This window comes from Neopsephotus bourkii, unplaced genomic scaffold, assembly GCF_033783945.1.
Source record: "Neopsephotus bourkii isolate Nb327-2 ecotype Australia unplaced genomic scaffold, CSIRO-AGI_Nbou_v1 NB_1768, whole genome shotgun sequence".
NCBI classification, from domain to species: domain Eukaryota; kingdom Metazoa; phylum Chordata; class Aves; order Psittaciformes; family Psittacidae; genus Neopsephotus; species Neopsephotus bourkii.
The window spans coordinates 558,491-580,034 of NW_026902242.1; the positions used below are offsets into that span (position 1 = coordinate 558,491).

At 44.0% G+C, this 21,544-nt stretch overlaps 1 protein-coding gene and 1 long non-coding RNA gene across 2 annotated transcripts in view; one reads left to right on the forward strand and one right to left on the reverse strand.

The window, feature by feature from the left end:
* Positions 1-15,715, forward strand: part of LOC133225977 (uncharacterized) — a 53,209-nt gene extending 37,494 nt beyond the window's left edge. Inside the window, exons 2-3 of the long non-coding RNA XR_009729338.1 lie at positions 14,105-14,292; positions 15,580-15,715. This is a non-coding gene — a long non-coding RNA (uncharacterized LOC133225977). The remainder of the gene's footprint in view (positions 1-14,104; positions 14,293-15,579) is intronic.
* Positions 14,289-16,055, reverse strand: LOC133225975 (helix-loop-helix protein 13-like). Its single transcript, XM_061378978.1, has 2 exons — positions 15,566-16,055; positions 14,289-14,375 (listed from the first exon to the last, which is right to left on the reverse strand). The coding sequence occupies exons 1-2, from the start codon at positions 16,053-16,055 to the stop codon at positions 14,338-14,340; spliced, it is 528 nt and encodes a 175-aa protein (XP_061234962.1). The 3' UTR covers positions 14,289-14,337.
* Positions 16,056-21,544: the final 5,489 nt, after the last annotated feature.

Below are 21,544 nucleotides of genomic sequence, written 5' to 3' on the forward strand. Positions count from 1 at the left end.
TCCTCTGACTCTTATTTTATCCCAGTTTCCACAAATTTCCAGAGCTCTAGAAATTACTATTAGTTGCTATATTCTTCCACCTGATTCTAGCTGCTTGTTAAACAAGATTGGAAGTGGGAAGCGACCCTGATGCTTCAAAACTTACCAATGGGTGTTTTGGTCCCCATCATCATCAAGTGGTGACAATCGCCCTGTGATTTCCCCATTTCCAAAGCAACCCTGTTCTTCCTGCAATAAGTTGCAACCAACTCTGGCTCTGCTGCTGTTCTTTGTACCTTTATCACCATACAGATCACATCATTCAGAGCTCATGGCTTGCAGTGAATCATTAGTTTTTAGCAGTGCATAATCCTCCAGGGAGCTGCAGGAATGGGTCTATTAACACTTCGCTCTTGAGACTGAAAGACATTGCTTAAAGAAGGATCGAATGTACCAAGGAGTTGCTTTCATTCCTATGCCTGTTCCCTGTTTGAAAGTCCCTTCTGGTTTTGGTCCCACTCTGTGGAAAGCCTTGGGATTATGCAGGTGTTAGGACAGCAGAAGCTTTGAAATGCTTGCACTCTGTCCCTGCTCCTGTTGAAATCACTGCTGCTAAACACCGCTGGGCTCAACAGCAAGTGCACTGCAAAAACCCCACCTGTATTTCAACAAATGCAGGTTGGGTTAAAATGAGCAGAAAAAGGTTCGTTTGGCAGCTGCCCCCCTGCTGAGCTCTTTCTGCATTCTCGTTTTGCAGCCGAGGAGGAGCGGACGGCATGCTGCTCGCCTCCAGCACTGATTCGCAGCAGACGGAGATCTGGCTCAGTGCGCGGTGCAGAACGGTGCCGCTGGCCCTGTGTTCAGATGTGCCGTAGGGATGGACATGAGTCAAGAAGCTTTGACCCTCCCAGCCCCACAGGTGATGCCTCCTCTCCAAAGTGCCCCAGGAATGAAGTTTCACCTCTGTGAGCTGCTAGAAGCAGCTCATAAACACCTGAAATCACTTTCAAAGAGCAGCCATAGAAAATGATGTATTCATATGTCACAGTGATAGCTGTAATTTATTTCAAGTGATCAGCCTATAATTTGAGTATTATTTGAATTTTTAATATATTTTCATTTCAGAAAGTTGCAGTGGGTGAATATTCCTTCTTCTCACCGTACTGATGTTTTGTTACTTGACGGGTCTAAGTTTTCCCTGGAAATATGCATTTACAGTACAAAATAGATGCAGCTTGTACGGCCGTGACTGTGAAACAGAATTTCCTCTGGTAGAATTTGTCTCTGGACAGATGTGTTTCAAGTCACCTCTCTGTCTGGGTTCCTATAGCCTCTGCCTTCCTTAGACAATGCGAGAAATGATAAGAGAGACAGAGCATAGACCTGAGTTTCTGCATTGCTCAGGTTTGTATCTCATCCCACTTGCTATTAGAAATGGTTGGTGAGTTTTAATTGTTTGTTTGTTTGTTTTTTTCAACAAAGCTATTTTTTTTCCTTGGGAAAAGGTGGAGATTTTTCCCTTTATTTTGGTTCCAAAATTAAGAACATAAAAATCAGAAAACGCCATTGGCCAGAAACAAAAGTAACTTCAGCTTTTATTGCACATTTTTAGTGTGCGGTAAAATCTGTGTTTGGCTTTTGGAAGTATAGGAGGAAAACATTGCATTTATTTTCAGCACAGGTACATTGAATTCGAGGTTTTTGGGAATTACCCGACACCAACAATGAAAATAGGAAAGAGGATTGACATTTCCTTTGCAAAAGCTGTGATTTTCAAGCCGCTCAGCACATTTTTGAAGTTGTTACTTCATCTTTGACCTAGTGGAGGGATACATTTAAGCCTGGCTTTATTTAGGGTCCCACTTAATCCCGTGCTGAACATGCAGGGTATTAAAACCCCTGTGAGCTGCCGTACCGGGGTGACAGGGATGTCGCTGAGCTTTTTCACTCTAACTACACACCCTTAGTAGCTCAGAGGAAAATAAACCAGAGCACAGCAAATAAATGGCTGCAGGACTGGGCTCACTGTCACAAACAGTAATGCTTTCCAGGCTCATGCCCTCAGCTAGCTGCAGCTATCTGCCGAGCATCTTTTTAACCTGTTTTGACTCCTGCAGCACTGTTTCTAACACGCAGTGTTTTGGGAGGAATATTTTCTTCTCATGTTTTACTTCTTGCAGTTTCTTAGTGGAAAGCACAGGCGTTTTATTTGCAAACTGGTGAAGAATACTGGGGTATGTTCCTGTTTTCCTTTTAACTCTACATGGGCTTCTTGGCACGGGTAGGAAGGAATTCATAACTAAAGAGAAATGATTGTAAATGCTTCAGATTCTGTTGGTGCTGTGGTTCTCAGAGGCACTTCTCCCAGTGGCAGCTCCCACTTGCTGTAACTGTGCCGATCTCCCGTTTTCTTCTAAACTTGGGCACGCCGCATTCCATGGAATTTGCACAAAATGTGTCTTTATTATAAGCAAAAGGCAGGTGGGCAGGTACTTAACATCCTGTATCAATAAACATGCTGGTAGAAATGACTTTCCCTTCTCAGGGGGAGCTGGAGGGGTTCTGTTAAATCCATCTACGGAAGATCCTGAGGGCTGGTTTACAATGGAGGTAGGAAAGGGGGGAGAGTGTATTGGCTATTTGTTGTCTCTGTAAGGAGATACTCAATACGTACATATCCAAACAGTCTTACATCCATGTGCCTGTATTTATCTGGGCTTCCCCTTGTGAACGTGAAACTTCAGGATCGCAGCAAGCCTTGCTTTAAAGCGTTGTGCCTCTATCTCCGCTGATAAGAGCGTTTCCTGTATTTAGGAGTGCTTTGAAAGGAGCTTTCCATGTGAAATAAATGGTTATTTCATAGGGAAATGGTTCCTATGTCATGATACAGGTTATTTGCAAAATACCCCGTGGCCAAACAGGCAAAACTCTGTTCCAGATTCAGGCGTTTTCTCGGCTGCCAAACAAGCAGTAATTGCAGCAATATACTGACCTGACCATTTGGGAATACCAGGTCTTGTTCCCGAAACCTGTATTTACATCCGATGTATCCTTTTGGGTGTACTATCAGAGCAGCAAGTGTGTTACTCAAATGTTATCTTTCACTTGACATGCCATTAAATATTGTTAAGTGCGAGAAGTCTTCTAGTGAAAGATGTCACAAAAGTACAAAGCGTTGGGGTTATGTCAAATGTGAAAGAAAAATAAAGGCTGTAGTATTTTTGCTTTTCATTATGGGAGGCAGAGAAAGGAGAGGTCTCCTCCAAGGCAAGTATTTTTATGCTCAGGATGACTTGTAACACAGAAATAAAAGGATGCTCTGTAGCAGAACACCAAAACAAAATTCCTTTGCAGGCTTTCCCCGTAGAATATATATTTTTTTAATTTAATGGAGTTAATCCTTGTTTGTTTGCCTTCTTGATTATATTAACCAGCAAGGTAGTGATTAAAGGCAGGAGTGTAGCTCATGCTAATTATATTTAAACCCCCTGAACCTGTTTCTTTTTAGTGAGAGATGATTACAATAAACACACCTGCACTATTTTACAAGCAGGCTTGGGCCTGGCTTGGGATACCACGCTGTTGGGAAAAGCCAGGATTTAACCCTGCTTGGGATGCCTCTGTACAATGCTGTCTTTCCTCAGCAATCCAGGAGCTGCTGCGTGGCAATGTGAAAGCAGCACCCTGCATCCATGAGGGTATCGATGGCAGAAGGACGGCCCTGGAGGGACCAGAGTAAATGGTTTGTTGGGTCTCGATTGAAAATTCAGCATTGATTAAATGCTGCAATTAAATTAGCTATATCCCTCTGTGTGTATAGCAAAAGCTAAGTGTGCTGCTATGTTTGCACCGGGGTCAGTGCTGAGCATGGCAGTCAACATCCACTGACTCTAAAAACCCATCCTGGTGTTAACCTAAGCCAGTACAAATCTCTGCCAGTTTATACCCACTCAGGGGCTGCTGCTTTGTTACTTTGGAGCATATAAATATTCTCATAGAAACTCAATTCTCTTTTTGTGTGCCGGCTTTAAATTGAGATGCAGCAGATTTAAAGAAAATAAAAGAAAGAAAGAAAGAAAACCAGCAAAAGTTAATTCACCACAGCGGAGTGGTTTGGGAAGATAACATCTTCTATTCCTGCTGTTTAATTAAAACCAGGTTTTTATTTGCTCTACCTTTTAATTAAAGAGGAACAAGAAATTTGCCCTTCTAAGGCATCTGGTTGATTTTATGAAATCTAAGGGGTGTTTTTCATTGTTGCTAGTTTTTAGTTTGAGATTCAAATACACCAAGCTGCTCCACCACTGTTTTTATCGAACGGATAGAACTCCTCAACTCCGGAGGCAGGGAGACAGCCACAGCCATGAAATTCCCCTCCGGATTCAAGCTGGTCTGCTCACAAAGCAGAAAACAACAACAACAAAAAGCCCTCTTTGCAGCTGTGGGCTTGAGCTAGCAATAAGTAGCAAGGTAACAGCAATTGCAAAGAAAAAGAAGGGGGGGGGGGGGGAATTTCAAGTAAGCCCCAAATCATTTCCATCGCTGTTTATCCAGGGTCTTAAATTCATTTGAAGCAGTAGGAAAGGGTATTTTTTAAAGTCCTTATTTTTTCATCCCTTTCAGCATGTGAAGGATTAAAACAAGTTTCCTGAATACATTTTCAATGCAGTTTTCAAACTGCCTTTTGTTGCTTTGGAAAGATCAGTACTTACGAATTTTGCCTCAGTCCTCACTATTCGTGATAAACACCTTCAGAAGAGAGGGTGCTCGGGTCTTCCTTAGATACTGTTTCATTTCACAAATTCTCTCAAAAGATAAGGGTAGCACATTTTAACACCAAAATAGCCAATAAGATCAGATTTAGCTTAAATATTCCAAGAGCAAGGGTGCAATTCTTCCTCCATGCTATTTAAGGTACCTTGAAAGCTGATAATTTCTAACCTACTTTTGTTTTGGCAACAAAACCTTACTTAAAGGGTTTGCCAGCTCCCTTCACTGAGCTAATTTCACACTTTTATAGGATTGTTAAGTTACTATTGATTTTTAACATTGTTAATTCAATTCACTAGGAAGGTACCAACTGTGTATTACTTTCATTTTGTGAAGCAGTTCAGTTTCGGCGCTGGCTCAGAGTCGCGTGTTCTGCTGATGTTTTACCCCATGGAGAATAAGCTTGGCTGTTGAAGAGCTGCGCTGGGATCAGTTCACAAAGATGTAAGAGTTGCTAGAAGAATATAACGTGGAAAAGGAAAATAAAGGTACTGAAAGAGGTTCTCTGGGTTTTGTTTGGCTGGAGGATTATTCACCCCCTGGAAGCAGATCCATCATTCTGCTGGGGTAGTGTAATGTTTCTAAGCCTGAAGTTTTTGTACTGTCACGACGCTGCAGAAATCCTAGCCTGCGGTATCAGCAGGAGAGTTGGATAATGTCTATTGGAAACTTACTGATAATATGGAATTACCTTCCCGGAAAAGGTTGATTTAAGAGTGCAGCACATATTTCAATAGCAGAAAGGAAAGCCGATAAGCTACTCAACGTAAAGTGTTGATCCATCAAAACACAACTGTCTATCCTTCATACTAATCGCACCCTCAGCCCCACTGCAGCCAGCTCAGCCTAAGCACACAGTTAGGTTTAAACACGTGTTTCGTTGCTTCCCTGGACTGCTGAAGTGGGATTAAATAGCATAAGTGCTGCAAACTAGGCTGTTATGTAGGCAAAAATCTGTGCAAAGGCTTCTGCTAGCTCTGAAAGTCTGTTTTGCTACTGCAGGCTTCCTATGGCAGGCTTGTCTTGCTGCATCACCGGAGACTCTTAAATACAATGGTGACTATGGGTGAGATGGTGTATACCTCCACAGAAGGAGGAAAATACAGGCTGGTGAAAAGAAGGATGGTGATAGAAGGATCCGATGTGCTTTAGACAGCATGAGGATGAGGTGCTTGTGACAGGAGTGATGCAATTCACAAACCTTGGGAATCACAGGGCTGAAATGCAGGTGTCTGAATAACAAGAGAATTTGATGTTTGTTGAAAGGCGAGGTCTCAGATTAGCTCACTGGGCTGGGTCTAGTGCTATAACATCCAATAATGGTTGCTACAGTTCATATAACTTTATTGTTCTCTGGAGAACTGTGTAAATGTTAGCTTGGGAAATCTCTCCTGTGTGCTCGGGGAGGATGTGTGTGTGCATGAACGCCTGAGTGTGGTTCAATGCTGTGGGTATTGAGATCAGGTTCCCTACTGAGGAGCTTTGTGGCTATTTAGCAAGATTCCCTCTCTGGGAATCCCAGCTCAGATCTCACTTTGTGACCTAGGGAAAGGGGTTTTTGATAAGCCTTAGCTGAGAGCGTGAATTGTCGCTGGAGGGGCAGGCTAAAGAGAAACCTGCTGGGCACTGAAACACTGAAAACACTTGCTCCAAGGAAAGGTCCATGAGGCTGGTGTCATTTCATGACTGATAATAATGGCTGATCTCTGTATGTAAAGTTTCATTGTTCCCTCTTCTCCTATCCCACATTTTCAGGAGGCAGGGACACATACACAAGCCCATGTGAGCACTCCAAATAGCTAAACCTGTGATTGCCCTTCCCGCTGCTTTGCTTCATTTTCATCCCTGTACAGCAGTGATTAACGGGAACTGCTTGGGCTAAAATTTTCCATGCTCCGTGTCTGCCTAAGCCGGAGTATTTTTGGAAAGTGCTTTTGGAGGAGATGGTTTAGCCATTCATGAGACTGTGATGAGAGAAAGAGGCGTCTCGCAGCAGCAAAGGAGCCTCAAGGAGGAGAGGAGGGTGCAGAGGGAATGGTGTGCTGCTTCCTGAGGACATTCACGATCAATGGAAGTTCTGCCTGTAGGCTTTGTGTGCCAGCTTTTGTTATCTTGCCTCCCCTGGGGGCTGTGGGAGTACTACACTGATATTTCTGAGCACTCAGATATTGAAGGTGGGAGCATTGTGAAGCTAAACAATACTTCAGGCTCTTCCTATGTGCAAGGTGTGCAAGCAAGAGGGCAGAAAGATGCATGAAAATGTCTTTAGAAAGATAAAACCTAATAGATTTTGCATGAAGAGGCATAAACCATAATCTAATTGCAGAGATGCAACTATGCATACTCTTTATCTGTAGTTCCTATTTAACGGCTACTTCTGCTCAGTGCTCCCCGAGGGGGCCCTCTTTGCTGGGGCTGGGCTGGAGCAGGGATGCTCGCAGCAGTCATCCTCTGCTTCTGGAAGAGCGAGATTTTAATCCCGTACCACGAGAGGGCAGTGCCTGCAGCTGGATTCCCCTCTGCTCCCGGTACACAGGCTTGGATTGTTAGTGCAAAGTATCTGATTTTATTCCCGCCCCCCTTTTCCGCTCTCCTGGCAAGAAATCACCTTTGAGATTGGAATCGCTTTGTCTCTGGTTCTTCTCTGGTCAATTGCACTCCGACTTAAGCAAACAGACTGGGTGGGAGTGGGAGTCATCTAAAATTAAACATAGTGATTGTAATTGCACTTTGTTCCCATGCAAGGAGCCAATCCAGCTTGTGAAGCTCTTCCCAAAGGTTGAGGCTTGCTGGTAGCCCCTGCAGCAATATCCCAGGTCCTCACACATGGATTTATCGAAGGTATCCAATTGTCAATGTGTTGGACTGTTGAAGGGGACTTCCATAAGGTGCTTAGGATACTGACCATATGTATTTAACTTTCTCTTGTAAGCCACTACAGACTGACTGTTTGACTGCTTTCCTGCTCGTGGAGAATGACTACTTTGCTACAAGGAGTGTCTGCAGGGAGCATCCAAGGTCTAGCTTTGACCAAAGAGTTGGCCCTGGCCAGACTGCTTATGGCCATGCAAAGGGAACAAGTTAATTTCCTTCCTCCAAAAGTCTGACCTAGGAACAAACATCTCTCCTATAGATCCCAAGGCCCCACAGGACAACAGTAGCTATAACCCTAATAGTAGGCCTGCTGCTGCTTCACCAGCTGGTCTACAATGGCCTGAGACCCATGTGCAAAGACCTGCAAAGCTTTGTGAGCACAGCTACTAGCACCTATAGGGCACCACCTCTGGCTGCCATCCCACTTGCAAATAAGTCCAGGGCAGACCTGGTGGTAGCACTCTCGAGGCCTTTCAGCTTGAAAGGTGCAGAGAAGCTTTATTCTTTCCTGCAACAAGAAGGCAACAAAGGATACATAACCTGGGAGCTCCTTTGTCAAATGTTCTGCTCCCAAGGTGCTAAATGTTCTCATTATTTGAGAAAAAGCATTGTTTCCTGACCAACAAATGCTCAGCATCTGAAAAAGGACTGGTGTGAAGATATGGTGCTTGGTGTTTGACGCAAGGAAGAATTTTAATACGTCTTTTCTCTAGTTCAGCCTTCTGCTGAAGGAGAAGGATGTGTATGGTTGTATCAACACAACTACACCCTAGGATAATCCATCATCATGACAACAGCTTTGGAACCATCAGAGATTGTGAAACCTGCAGAGATTGTTATGTGCTGAAACCAGCCACTCTGGCTGATCTTAAGTGAGATTTGGAAAGACAGCCATGAATTGTGCAGAGCTATGTACAAAGCCTGTGTAATGCCACCTTCTTTCATCCACCAGGAATGAGGCTATGATGGGTGCTGTGACCTTCAGACTGTTTTGCAGGATGCCACTAACACTGTGGAGTCTCTTCTGCATTGAATGGTGGCTGGCTACTGAATGAGGTAAAAGCCATCACTGTGCAGTTAAGCTGTTCCTTCATGTTGGGAGATTTCTACCTATTAGGACCATGTTTTTCTTCATAACAAAATGTTGTGGTGCTGCAAAACTGTGTTGTTGAGGTCTAAACTTTGTGTATTCCCCCTCCTGAAAACTTCAGTGCAGTCAACCAGAGACTGGAAGAGCACCTTGCAAAATGACCAACTTCTGTACAGGCAATATGAGAGTGACTCAAAGAGGATTTTCTTTATATCAAGGATTTGGGTTACTGGGAGGCAGGTCTGCCTCAATGATTTCGAGATCTTGAACCCCACAGCTCAAACAGCTTGTACATCACAGATTCTTCAGTGGAGGAGCTCTGGCAACACTTAAGAAACAATATAAATTTGGCCAATTACTTGTGTTTTCAGGTGAAATATGAAATTCCTTTTTCCATGCTGGAAAGTGAAGGTCTTGGAAATGAAGTTTGCTATTCTGGGTCTGTGGCAAGAAAAAAGGAAAAACAAATTGTCCCTTCACTCCCAGGTCTGTCCTTTAAAGAATCTGCCAATGCCTTGTCAGTAGAACAACTCATTTCTTCACAATGGGGATGTGATTCCTTTTGTCCAGAGTTTTGTTCCAGTTTCTTCTGTTCTCCTTCATCCATTCCAAGTGGATGAAGGAGAACCATGGTTTATTGTTTCAGAAAGGGTCAGTAGTTTAGTTCTGAAGGAAGGAAGGTGTAATAAATAACTCTCACTTTTCTTGGCAAGGACCCTGGTGAGCTGGAAACAGGGACCGTATTTCAAGTGAACAATTCTGCTGTTGATGGGCCCCTAAGCTGGTCCTTGGAGGTTGCTATATGAAGGTATCATTCTTCAGCACCTCCTAGCTTCCCTCCATAAGAGGTTTGGTTGTTGAATATCTGGTAAGAAGATCCCGCTGCTTTGTTAGGAGACAAGGGAAAAGCAAAGCTGATCTGTCCTGCATTGCAAATGGAGCAGAGCTGAAAAGACCGGGAAGTAGGAGCCTGATTCCCAAACCAGGGAAGTGGGCAAACTGCTGCCAAGTGTGACACAGGGAATGAGCCAGAACTGGCAGGAGAAAAGATGGGTGGACACAGAGCATGTCTACACACAGTAGCTGCTCTGGATTGATGTGGATGTAAATGTAGTGCACAGGAACCGTTGACTGCCTCAGTTTCTCTGCCTTTCAGCCTTACAGTCAGAAAAAGGCAGGCTTACTTAAGATCAAATATGCCCAGACCTGGAGCTATTCAGAAACATCTGCCTTGGAAAAAAACCCTCTCAAGAGCCAAATTGCCTTTGTGTTGTTCAGCAGGAAGAGAGCCATAGCACTGGCTTGACTTTCTTCAGACAGAGCGAGCTGATACCCTCTTTATCTGCTTTTATTCATCCCAGATGAATGGGATCATCAGAGGAGATGAAAGAGAGACTGATCTGATGGCATGATGTGTTCACCACTTTAGCAGCCTGTTGCACCCAAGTTATTTAACAAAACATCACTCAAGAAGCATCCTTTGGCTTAGCACTTTTGGCTGGTCCCTGGTCAGACTTCAGGTAGCTTGGAGAGGGCAGACTGAGATGGACTGTCTCCTCCAGCCGGTATATATCTAATGTGTCTCCAATGAAGCTGTCAGAACGATACCAATATCAAAGCATAGTGTGTGTAAGGAGAAAGAGCTTTTCATCAGTTTTAATGGTGGCAATAAATGTGTTGACTCTACTTACTGACTCGAGAGCCCAGGATTAGAGTTTTAACTCCCAAGAAGAACGATTTTCCTTCTGGTTTTGACTTCAACCCAAACCCCAGTCCTTACACATCCTGCTGCAGGATTTATTTGCTACAGTTTTTCCAAGTTTGGAGTCATCATCAAATTCCAGCAGCCTCTTCCTCAAAGTCATGCCTTGTGAAACGATTCTTTGACAGCAGCAATGATAGGTGGAGGTGCCTTTGCAGCAGGGCATTTTACAGAACTTCCCAGCCTGCAGACCACAGGCCAGCTGCACTTTACCAGCCAGCAATTCTCATAGGAACCCCATGGTGGTGGTGGTGGAGCTAGAGTACAGAAACCTCAGCAGATATTTCTGTCTTTCCTGTTACTGCTGTTTGACCATGGAGCATCAGTGGTAGGTGTCTGCATCTCAGAGGAGGACTTCAGCTTCAGCTTCCTTCCTTAGTTGGAGTCACCACAATGAGGAAAACCTCTTTGTTCCAGGACAATTCTTCCTGCTTTTGTCATTACGATGCTTTTGGTACTAATGCAATATCCAGATAAGTTGTCTGTCCACTGCAAGAACCTGAGATACTGCCCAACATTACCTTTATATGAGTGTGCTTTCCTGCTGCTACTGCATACACCCAGCCTGCTTCAAAAGCCATTATCCAGCTCTTTTAGGCTGGAGCAAAGGGCAAAAGAAGAACTTTCTGTTTGTAACCAGGTGCCATGCAGCAAATATTTGTTTCATAATGTGTCATTGTTGTCTTGAATCCAGCATAAGCCTCTGCTGCGGTGTAAAGAAAAGCAAGTCAGATAGTCATGTCTCTAATACCACTGAAACAGGGGATATCTGAAGCCAGGGATTTTGGACACCCAAAATTAATTTGGTGTGAAGGACCTTTTATAACAGACATGTTCCCATTTGGAAGCTATTCCACCACTAGCCATGACAACACTAGAGAGGTAGTTGTTGCTTCCCAAGGATTAAGGTGAGTGACCTCTAGGATCTGTCCAAAAGCATCTTAGAGGGGTGAGACACAGGTAAAGACTTTGGAGGAATATACATCCTAATGAAAGCTTGCAGAAAGTCCTGTTGGGTCTATCTGAACTCTTTCTAAATAGCTGGCTTTATTCAGCTCTCCCCTTTCCATGTTGACACAGACTGCCATTTTTGCAGACACAGGTTGGAAATGCTATCGTAGGAGTTGTGGACATGTAGATCTTTGCATTTTCCTTTGGCACAGAGCTGCAGGATGGAAATCAGCCTGTACAGATGGGTGACTTGGGCTTGTTGAAAAAGCTTCCTCTGGCCAAAGGTGCTGGGGGTTGTGGGATCTAGACAGCCTGACAGCTGTGGTCTGCTGTGGGAAGGCTTCTCTGGCTTTAGAGAAATGACATGTGGCTGCTGCATGCCTCATTGAGAACATGGGTCCTGTGTTACTGAGTGTGACCCTGAGATAAGTATGGAGGAGGTCTTCAGCCCTGGGAGGATGGCTTTGATCCCCCTGATGAGACTGATCCTTCAAGATCACCAGGAAGGTGGCAATGTGACCACTGCTCCCAGGTGTGCTGTAGAGCCTAGAGATGAAGGGCAGAATGCTTTCATTTCCTTCAGATCCCAGACAGGTACTTGGGCATTCTGTACCCAAGCACCAAATGATCCTGAGCATCCATCACTACTAACCTGTGATACTTGTGTCACCTTCAGTGGCACTGAGGATTGGCATTGCCAGGGCAGGAGCTAGATGGTCTTGAAGGTCCCTTCCAACCCAAACCATTCTATGATTCTATGATACTCAGTGGGTTATAAAGTGCTTCTCACCTTCTTCACCACTGTGCTCTGCTAAGCTCTACCTGTGAGGTGAACTGAAGAGGGTCATAACACAAACCTAGGTCTCTGAGGATACAAAAAGGTGGACTTGTATCCAAAAGATCAAGCAAAGCATCAGGATTGCTGCACTGATCCACTGTATTTGTTGTTTGGCCCCATCTGGAGTGCTGTACTGTTGCAGCGAAAACAGAGGTGAATTCAGTATAAGCTGCTTGAGGTTCCAGTTGGGTTCCTGTGTGCTAGAACACACACTGAAGCATTTGTGGACTTGAAGGGACTGTCAGGTAAAAAAAGAAGCAGCAAGAGGGGAATGTGCATTACTGACATGCCTCAAGTCATGCAGGTAAGACAGAAACAGGAACCTCAGCCACATGCCCTGGTTTTGCAGCCAGGCCTGTGTCTTGAGGACCTGTTGTGTTTCTAGTAAAGGAGAGGAATGGATTTGGAAGGACCAATTATTTCATATTTTAGGAATCGTAAAGATTTATGTTGTTATAAAAGTAAAATCTAATGGGTACTTTTGTAGTGGGTTTTTGGTTTGTGTTTGGGGGTGTGTTGTTTTGTCATTTTTAAGGCAAAATGAGTAGAGGTGTACATAAAAGTGGAAAACTGCATTTTCAGGTATTCTTGCTTAAGTTTTTCACCTTTTCAGCCACTGTAAATATTCATCCAGGTGTCTCAAGTGGGCGAAAAAGCAAAGAGAGTCAAAAGTTTGAGGTGAAATGGTTTATTCTGAATTGACTGAAATACATTGTGGCATCTGAGATGAAATCCTCCCTTTTGTTTTGACAGGAGAATTGTAAAGGTTAAAAGGCTCTTCTCAGTTTTCCCCTCACAAAGACCCCTCTTCATCTTCACTTCCCCTTAAAACCACCAAAGTTCAACCAGAGCAAAACCACAGTTCCTGATGTGGCCTTGTTCTGTAGGGATCAATGCTATGAGGAGAACTAATCAGTATGCTAAATACATTCTCTTTTATCTAGATCTAGCATTCTACCTGCCAAGAAATGTGATAAAGTACATCAAGGGTGAACGGTTTCACATCTCCAAGTACACTAGTAGGGTGTTAGCAGAGTGTGCAAGATGTGTGATGGATCTTCTTTACCAGCAAACTGATTCAGAGCCTTTACAGTGTAGAATTGACAAGGAAAGAAATGCATTCAACAGGCAATGTTAGCTTTAGGGTGCACTCAGGTAATATAGGAGAACTATGTCAGAGACATAATAGCTATAGGTTTTTCTTCACTGTTTTAGTTTTGTTAATATTATTACCGTGGGCTGCAGAATAGAAATGACTCTTTGGTAATCACTTGACAAGCATGAACGCATTGCTTGCCTATTTTGTTGTGGGGGGATGTGATATTTTATGTTGGAAGCATTTATGAGACCCTTCCTGATGGTCACTGGAGCAGCATCAGGTCATTGGCATTTGCTCCAAAAATCACAAATCAGATGAAAATGTCAAAATCCATCTGCTGTTTTTGCATGAGCATTCAAGCTGACAGGGGTGTAGAGGAGATGTTGCCCAAGTACTAGCAGTCATTGGTATCAAAAGACCATTGGCCTTAGAGTCAGACCTCCCAAATTTATCACACTGGGGAGTACGCATGAGAAATTCTGGAGACACATAGACAGAAAGAGCTGTCTCTCACCTCCTGAAAATAGGTCGCTGTCCTCTAAATCACTGGCAACTTTCACAGTTATGCCCTTGGACATCTTAAGCCAAGCAATAGGGTGCAACTGGTGGTGCTTGTTTTTTTCTTGTGATCACAGGCAGGTTTTCTCACGCACTGGAAATGTGTTTTGGACACAGTCCTCCTCCAGTGGAAGAGAAATGTTGTTGCTGGGATTGTAATGACACTGATTTTTAATCTCTCAGTGTATGAGGAACTAGAAGAAAGAGAAGCAGAAGGCCCTACACAGCAATGGATTAACACCAAAAGAGACTGGATGCTGGACATTAGGAAAGAAAGCGATCCATGACAATAAATGGAGTTGTAAGCGTTCCTCTCTTTTACTTGTAGTACTGAGAATTTGACAGCTGGTACCCAGCAGTCAGGCCAGCAGGTTTGGCAATATGCTGCCTTGAAAGATCTTTCTTTTTATTACTTCTTAATCCCATTTTACCCAGGACAGGCGGGCTGTCAGATCTGCAGAGAACAGAAGGGAGAAAGGAAAACAAAGTGAAGACATACCACATTCATTTAAAGCATTTAAATTACTGTTTAACAAGCCTCTAATTCTGCCTCTCCAGGAAAGCAGTCTCACTCATTTAGGTCTTTCCAAGTGGAGCTCTTCAGAAATATTAGTGAACTAGAAGCCTGACAAAAGAGGTGATCCCTATAAGAGATGGTTGTGTTGGTTTAAAACCTGTTTATCTGTTAAAGATGGGGGCAGCTGGAAAATAGAATCTGGATGCTCTCAGTAGTCAAGAGAGTTGTGATCAGCAGCATACCAGGAGTCATTTTCCCAGTCATGTAGCAAATGGAAATTAATAGGAAAGGAGAAAAGAATTAACTTTTCCTTTAAAGTAAACTGATAGCTTTTCCCCTGCAAGCTCTGTCCCTTTGACACTTCCCTGTGAAACGAAAGGGTTGCAATAGACTATTCTTGCAAAAAGACTTTTCTCTCCTTATGCTGCACTTTCTGAAGGCTGATATGCTTCAAGGCCCATTTCCATAAAGTGGCAAGATCCAAAGGAACACCTTCTCCAAACAGACAGAGTTAGAAAGGGGGTTAATTGCCTTATAATACAAAGTGCCAAGAACTACTGAAAATCCCCCTGTTCCTCCTTGTGCCACTAAGTAACACCAAAACTATTGCTTTCTATTTGAGACTTGAGGTGCCATGTTTGGCACTTGCACAATTTCCTATCTTCATCCTACAATGGAATGAGGAAATAACACATATCAGTTTAGGTATAAAGAAGGCCAGGTTGAACGGAGCCTTGGGTGACATATTTAGTGTGAAGTGTCCCTGCCCATGGCAGAGCGGTTGGAACTTGATGCTCTTAAGGTCCTTTCCAACCCTAACTATTCTATGATTCTATGATTAAGTTCTTTCCTGTGAGGGTGCTGAGGCGCTGGCACAGGGTGCCCAGAGAAGCTGTGGCTGCCCCATCCCTGGCAGTGTTCAAGGCCAGGTTGGACACAGGGGCTTGGAGCAACCTGCTCTAGTGGAAGGTGTCCCTGCTCATGGCAGGGGGTTGGAGCTGGGTGAACTTTAAGGTCCCTTCCAACCCAAACCATTCTATGAATGTGACAAGTGGATATCCAAAAGCAAGTTGACCAGTTCATTCCCACTGGCAACCCAAAACAAACACAACACTTCATTCACTCACCGCTTGTATTCCAGGTTGCCTGCTGTTGGCTTTGCAAACCATTCTTCAGGCACTGCTCCACATAGGATTTGGGATCGCATCCGGAGAGGAGGATCTCACCAAGGAGAGCGATGTAGGCAATGGCCAGACGCAGCGTGTCGATTTTGGAGAGGCGCTTCTCATACGGGAAGGTCGGTACGTGGCTCCTGAGCTGGTCGAAGGCCGAATTGATGTTGATCATCCTCTTCCTCTCGCGGACGTTGGCGGCGTGGCGCTGGCGGAGGTGGCCAGGGGGCCGCGGCGGTGCGGAGCTGTCCAATTCAGCACCCAGAGCCCGCCCCGCTGCACTGCCCGCCTCCTGCCCCTGGTCGAGCCAAGGGCTGAAGGGGTCTGTTAGGGAGGAGCAGTCAAGTAAGAGGTTGTCCAGCTGATCGCTGGCACCTGCCTCGCCCCAGAGGAGAAAGTCAGGAGCGGTGTCTTCCTCCTCGAAGCTGTAACAAACTTCCTCCATCTTCTGACCCGCAAGTCTGAAGCAGGCTAATGGAAATGTTTGCAACTTCAGGCCAAATTGACTATCGAGCAAACTGGATTCAAATTTCATTAATACCCCCCAAAAACTCAGGGGCAGGGAGTGCTTGCTTTGTCCTTGAGGAAGGCTATCGCAAAGGTTTCTCCGGTTGCATATCCAAGTGGGACTCATGATTTAAATACTTCATGGCTCCTCAGCAGGGGAATGATCCTATTCTTCCCCACTCAAAACTAATTAGCACACGTGTTTCTCCTTTTAGTAGCTGTTGACTACAAAACAATATGAATGAATGTAACAAGAGAGAAGGAGTTTTCTATTGACTTTCTCCTGGAAAATCCATTGAAGCAGTTATTGAGTTCTTCCACAAGTTCAGTGTCTCCACTTGCTATTTAGAGTAGGGTTCACACAGGGATTTTGTTGTTATTGTTGTTGGCTTTGGTTAGGAGTGGTTGAAGGAAAAAACAAAATACAGTCCTTTATCTTTTTGGTAAAGTGTTAATAGCCCCACATTCTTCTATGGCTGGACAAACAAAATGCTATTATAATGCTGTCAGAAGCACATGATTCTGCCCTCTCTAACAGCAGGGCCATCTCCTACACTCACAGAAAGAGAATGGTTGGGATAAAGATGTGGGATGCACTGCTGTGTTAAATTGCAAACACAGTGGTACCCCATATTAAGCAAGCAAACATCATTCTATTTGGTTATTGCATTTTCTGAATCACACTTGAATGATACATTTTGTGGAGAATATGGATATTCAGTGCCTTGTCTCAGACCATACTAAGCCCTGGAAAATAGCAGCAGCTACCATAATTGTAATATGTACTGTCCTGGAAGGGTGGACCAGGTCAGCCACGTCTTGAGAAGTGCTGGAAAATGGGAGAGTACTGGGTGTCCAGCATCTCCGTGATGCTGGACAAAGGGGGTAGAAGCTGTTAAGCACCACCAATACTTAAGCCAATGCTTAAGTTCACTCAGACGTTTAAGTCATATTTTAAGGACTTAAATGAATGGAATGGAAACATGTTTTAAGTTAAAGAAAGCCTAAATACTTTTCCTGAAGCATGCCATACAGGATTTTTATCAAGACAATCAAATGCTTGACTTCATGCACTCATGACTTGTGTCCTGCTGCTGTGAAAAGTTCCATGAGAATGTCTACTGTGAAGTTTATGAGCCACAGACAGCTCCTTGACAGGACAGCTGAAGGCAGAAATCTCAATAGCTTCAGATATAGGGCTGGAGAGCAGAAAATGACCTGCGTTTTCGATGAATCCAAAAGGATGATTGGGTCCTCCACCTGACAGTGACTTATGGAGTCCTGGTAAATTTGCCCTGTAAAAAGAGGGATTTATTTTAAGATAAGGCATAGGCTATCTTCCTAGGAACCTGGGATTTTTACTTGTGGCAATTCTTCCTGCTCCAGGAAGTTTAAGGTAGCAGAAAACAGGCTGCAGGAAACGTTTTTGCAAAGAGCAGATGTGAGGGCATTGCAGTATAAAACACCAGGACTATCTTTTTTCTTCTTGTTCTGTGAATTGAACATGAAATCTATTGTCTGTATATCTGCTTTACAAAAGAAATCAGCAGTCCCTTTTACACCCTTCTAAGCAGATTTGGGCTCAGCTATGCAGAAAGCAGGCAGCAGAAAAGCCTTCCTGCCTGAAGTCCCTCTCTCTGCATGCTGCACCATCATTACCCAAAACACGTCTGCAGCTGCATTTTTGGCCTCTTTGCAGTTCCCAGATTTCATATTCTCTTTTAGGTGCTCCTACAGCTCCTCAGTAACTGTTTAGCTGAACACGGGGTAGTGTTGAGTTGGCCACCTTAGGCACAAACCTTAGACACTTGAAAATACCAAAATCAGCAAGAGCACAGCAGGTCTTCTCCTCAATAAGGTTTTAGAGGAGACGCTTCTTGTTCACCAGGAGCTATGGGCAGAGACGAAGAGGTTCAGCAAGTAACATGGGTTTATAAACTGGGTTTCTCTCTCTCAGCAGATGCTTCTTCAGTGCTTAATGTTCTTTTCCATTTCCATCACTGCTAACAGTGCTGCCTGTGTTGCCTGGGGATATGTCTGGCCTCACAGATGGAGAACAGATGTTCCAGCAAGCCTACTTCTAGTGTGTTCAAGGGGAATTTGGCTCTCTTAGAGAGACTCTGAACAAAGAAGAAGAGGGGAGGATAAGAAAAGAAAGAGAGAAATGCAACAAATTATTTCCCCCTAGAAAGTCAGTTTTTATGAGAGGTCAGGTCTCAGAAGAGAAGCTGAGGTTCTCATCCCTCCTGTGAACAACCCTTACCACAACTTTAAACCTGCTGCACTCTGGTGTTTCTGCAACTCTATTCATCAGAGGGAGAAGGCATGTACAACCAACTGGGCTTATGTTACACTTGTTTGGAAGATGTGGGTGAAGGAGTCTCCAATAGGAAATGAGGTAGCATGGGTACCACACTGATTATGAAACGTGGCTTGAATTTTTCCCTAAAACCTCTTCAGACCCAGTGGGATGATCCATAAATAACATTTGGCTGCAGTCATTTTTAATTAATAGGGTCTAATGAAAGCAGACTCTTGAGTCAGCAACTTCATCCTGGGCTTGTATCTATGATAGGCAATGGAATTATGGCATATGGGTTTGAATTCTCCCAGTCCTAGATATCTATGGCTTCCACAGAGAGCATGTTTCTGTCATCTTTAATTGCTTAATGAAGGGGTTCAGTCCTTGGCCTGGACAAAGAACAGATGTAGAAAGGACCAGATGCTTCACTTTCAAATGAGATAACTCCAAAATACAAGTTCATCATGTCATTGCTGCTACTCCAACACTATGCTGGGCAGCTCATCATCGGATCTGGGAATGGGGTCCCAGATGAACAGAGAAGGGCAGATGAAAGATGCCAAAAATCTTGGGGAATGCAGTATCCAGGTGAATAATACTCAACATGTATTAGTAATGGCACTGCCAAACTGTAGATGAATATGTAGATGGATATATAGATGGATATCCAGGTTATGTAGATGCATATGTAGATAGATATCCAGGACCTGGGCTCACCCAGTTAGGAGGACCTGAGGCCTCACAATTGGCTGGTTGACCACCTCACAGTCATAGCTAAAGGGAGGACCCTAAAGGGTTGCTATCCCTTTTTTTGAGCCATATGCCATGCCTGGGATACCTGAATTACTGGGCTCATTATTTGTGAAATGCTGAGGGCAAGAAAAGTGCAAGTATTGTCATTTAAAAATGGAATGTGCTTCTTTTTAGCCTAAAACAATAGCAAATGTAATGAAGTAATGAAAAGCAGAACAAGGATTTCCAGGGCAAGAGAATTTCAAAGGGATGATGACTATTTCTGAGATGCTCAAGTAATTGTGAAATGAAACAATCCAGCATAGGCAGGATGTTGATTTTAAATGAAAAAGGTAACAGGACCTTTATTATTCACAGGGTAGAAACATCAGATGCCAAAGTTTGTGGAGGAAGGCACCAGTGAATAATTGTTAATATAACTTTGATTTATTTCATTATTAGCATAAGCCAGTCAAGACAGTCTTTGCTTTAAAGGTCTTTGGTGTTTAAGAGTGAACACAGACACTTGAACCTTTCTGCAGGGTGTTTGCAAAGTTACAGAAAATTAATCCCAGTCTCTAGGAGAAGGAAAGCATTTTCTCCAATAAAAATACTCACTTGTGGTTTCCCCCTTTCCACAGGGATTTTTATGAGTTGGGTGGCGACCTCTGGACTGTTGCTGCCAAATAGTTCCTCATCCAAGTCACTGCACTGGGGTTTGTGACTGCTTACTAGAGTGAATGGTCATCTCTGTGAGACAACATGCACATCAACCTGGTCTTAGCTGTACGGTTTTGATCTCAAGGGAAGGGAAGTGCTCATGGGAACTTCTGAAGGAAAGTTGTGTTGCTCATGCAACGACCTTACAAAGGCTGCTTGTCCTGAGTTTCTATGTCTTCATCTGAGCGGTGGACTTGGCAGTCCTGAGGTAAAGGTTGGACTTAATGATCTTAAAGATCTTTTCCAACTCAGCTGATTCTATGATCTGGAACATACCCTTAGCAAGGTTAACATAATGCTGCACCCAAGGATTGCAGATAGAGCCCATGAAAAACCCTGTCTCCATAACCAATGAGAAATAATTCTAGGGAGAGAAAAATCTGTCATTTATGTGACATCTAGTGCTCTTTTTAGTGCTTTTATCTGGATGTTTCAAAATGGTGTCTTTAACCTTGCTCCCATTCATGAGTGACTGAGCCATCAGGAACTAAAAATCATTCTACCCCTGACTTCTTGAGGAAAACAGATCTCAACGCCTTTGGAAAGCCACTGTACCAATTACGTCTTCTGCAAGGTGCGTGAACATCTTTCAAGAGTGGGTTATCCATTCCTGCAGCTGCAGGTGCCCTTTCTTCGGGTACAAGAAAATCTGAATTATCTGCATTATTTTTAGTCCCAATTTAATGAAAAATGATCCTTTTTTTTTAAAGAAAAAGATCAGCTTCTGCCTCCTGTACCTGTAATGAGGATAATATTTTCTTTAGCATTTCTGTTTCCCCTAAGGAGAGAGCTGATGAGGAGACACAGCACCAGGCCAGAGAGCAGATCCTGAAATCCAGGCTTGCACAGATGATAGCAGGGCTCTGGCTGTGCTGGAACCCAGTCCTTGGTCCCCAAAGCCCCACTCCCATCCTGCTGGCTGCACCTGCACAGTGGTCCATGGGACTTGTTACTCATGCAGGCATCACCTCGTAAACCTGCCCAGAGACCTCAGGTTTGAAAACAGTCGCCCAGGTAGATTTACAGCACGATGTCTGTTTGACTGACAACTGCTTCCATTTTATGGGAATCCAGCATGTCTGCATTATAAACCAGGAGCAATAGCTTGGGAAAACCTTTGCTTGTGCAGGATGCTTCAGCCCCACTCTCCATCTGGGAGGTAGTTCTTCCTGTCTGCTATCAACTACCTTAGATGTGCTTTGGATGCAATTTGGCTTCCCTTAGCATTGGTTGACTCAGTGGACACAGTGGCAGGACTGAGCATGCACAAAACCTGCCTCTAGTGGAGAGCATTGTTATCATGATGCTGCTCTGGGGGAGAGAAGAGTCTTCTGGTTTTGTTTTTGTTCCAAATGAGTTGTTCTGCATTTCAGAAACCTCCCTAGGAAGTCAGGAGAGAGCAAACAGAAATCTGGGAATGAGATCATTTGTCAGCCACAACAACAAACTGCTCTGGAAGAGAAAACTCTCTCCCAAACCTGTGTGAGGACAAAGACGGTAATAGGTGGAGACAACTGAAGGACTGTGGGGGACCCAACATACTCCATGGAAAATGCAAAGAATAAGTCTTAAGAAGCAATTCTGGAACCACCTGGATGGGTTGTTTACTAAGCATGGCAAGGACACAGCTATGTAGTTGAACCCCACAGCAGCGTGCCGTGCCTGGGAAGCTT

What these genes read in the sequence shown, in the direction of transcription:
- LOC133225975 (XM_061378978.1), bottom strand. Translation starts at nt 16,055, where the DNA reads ATGGAGGAAGTTTGTTACAGCTTCGAGGAGGAAGACACCGCTCCTGAC. An exon ending in GGCAACCTGGAATACAAGCG is followed by an intron (nt 14,376 to 15,565) that starts GTGAGTGAATGA and finishes TGTTCTCTGCAG; the next exon opens with ATCTGACAGCCCGCCTGTCC.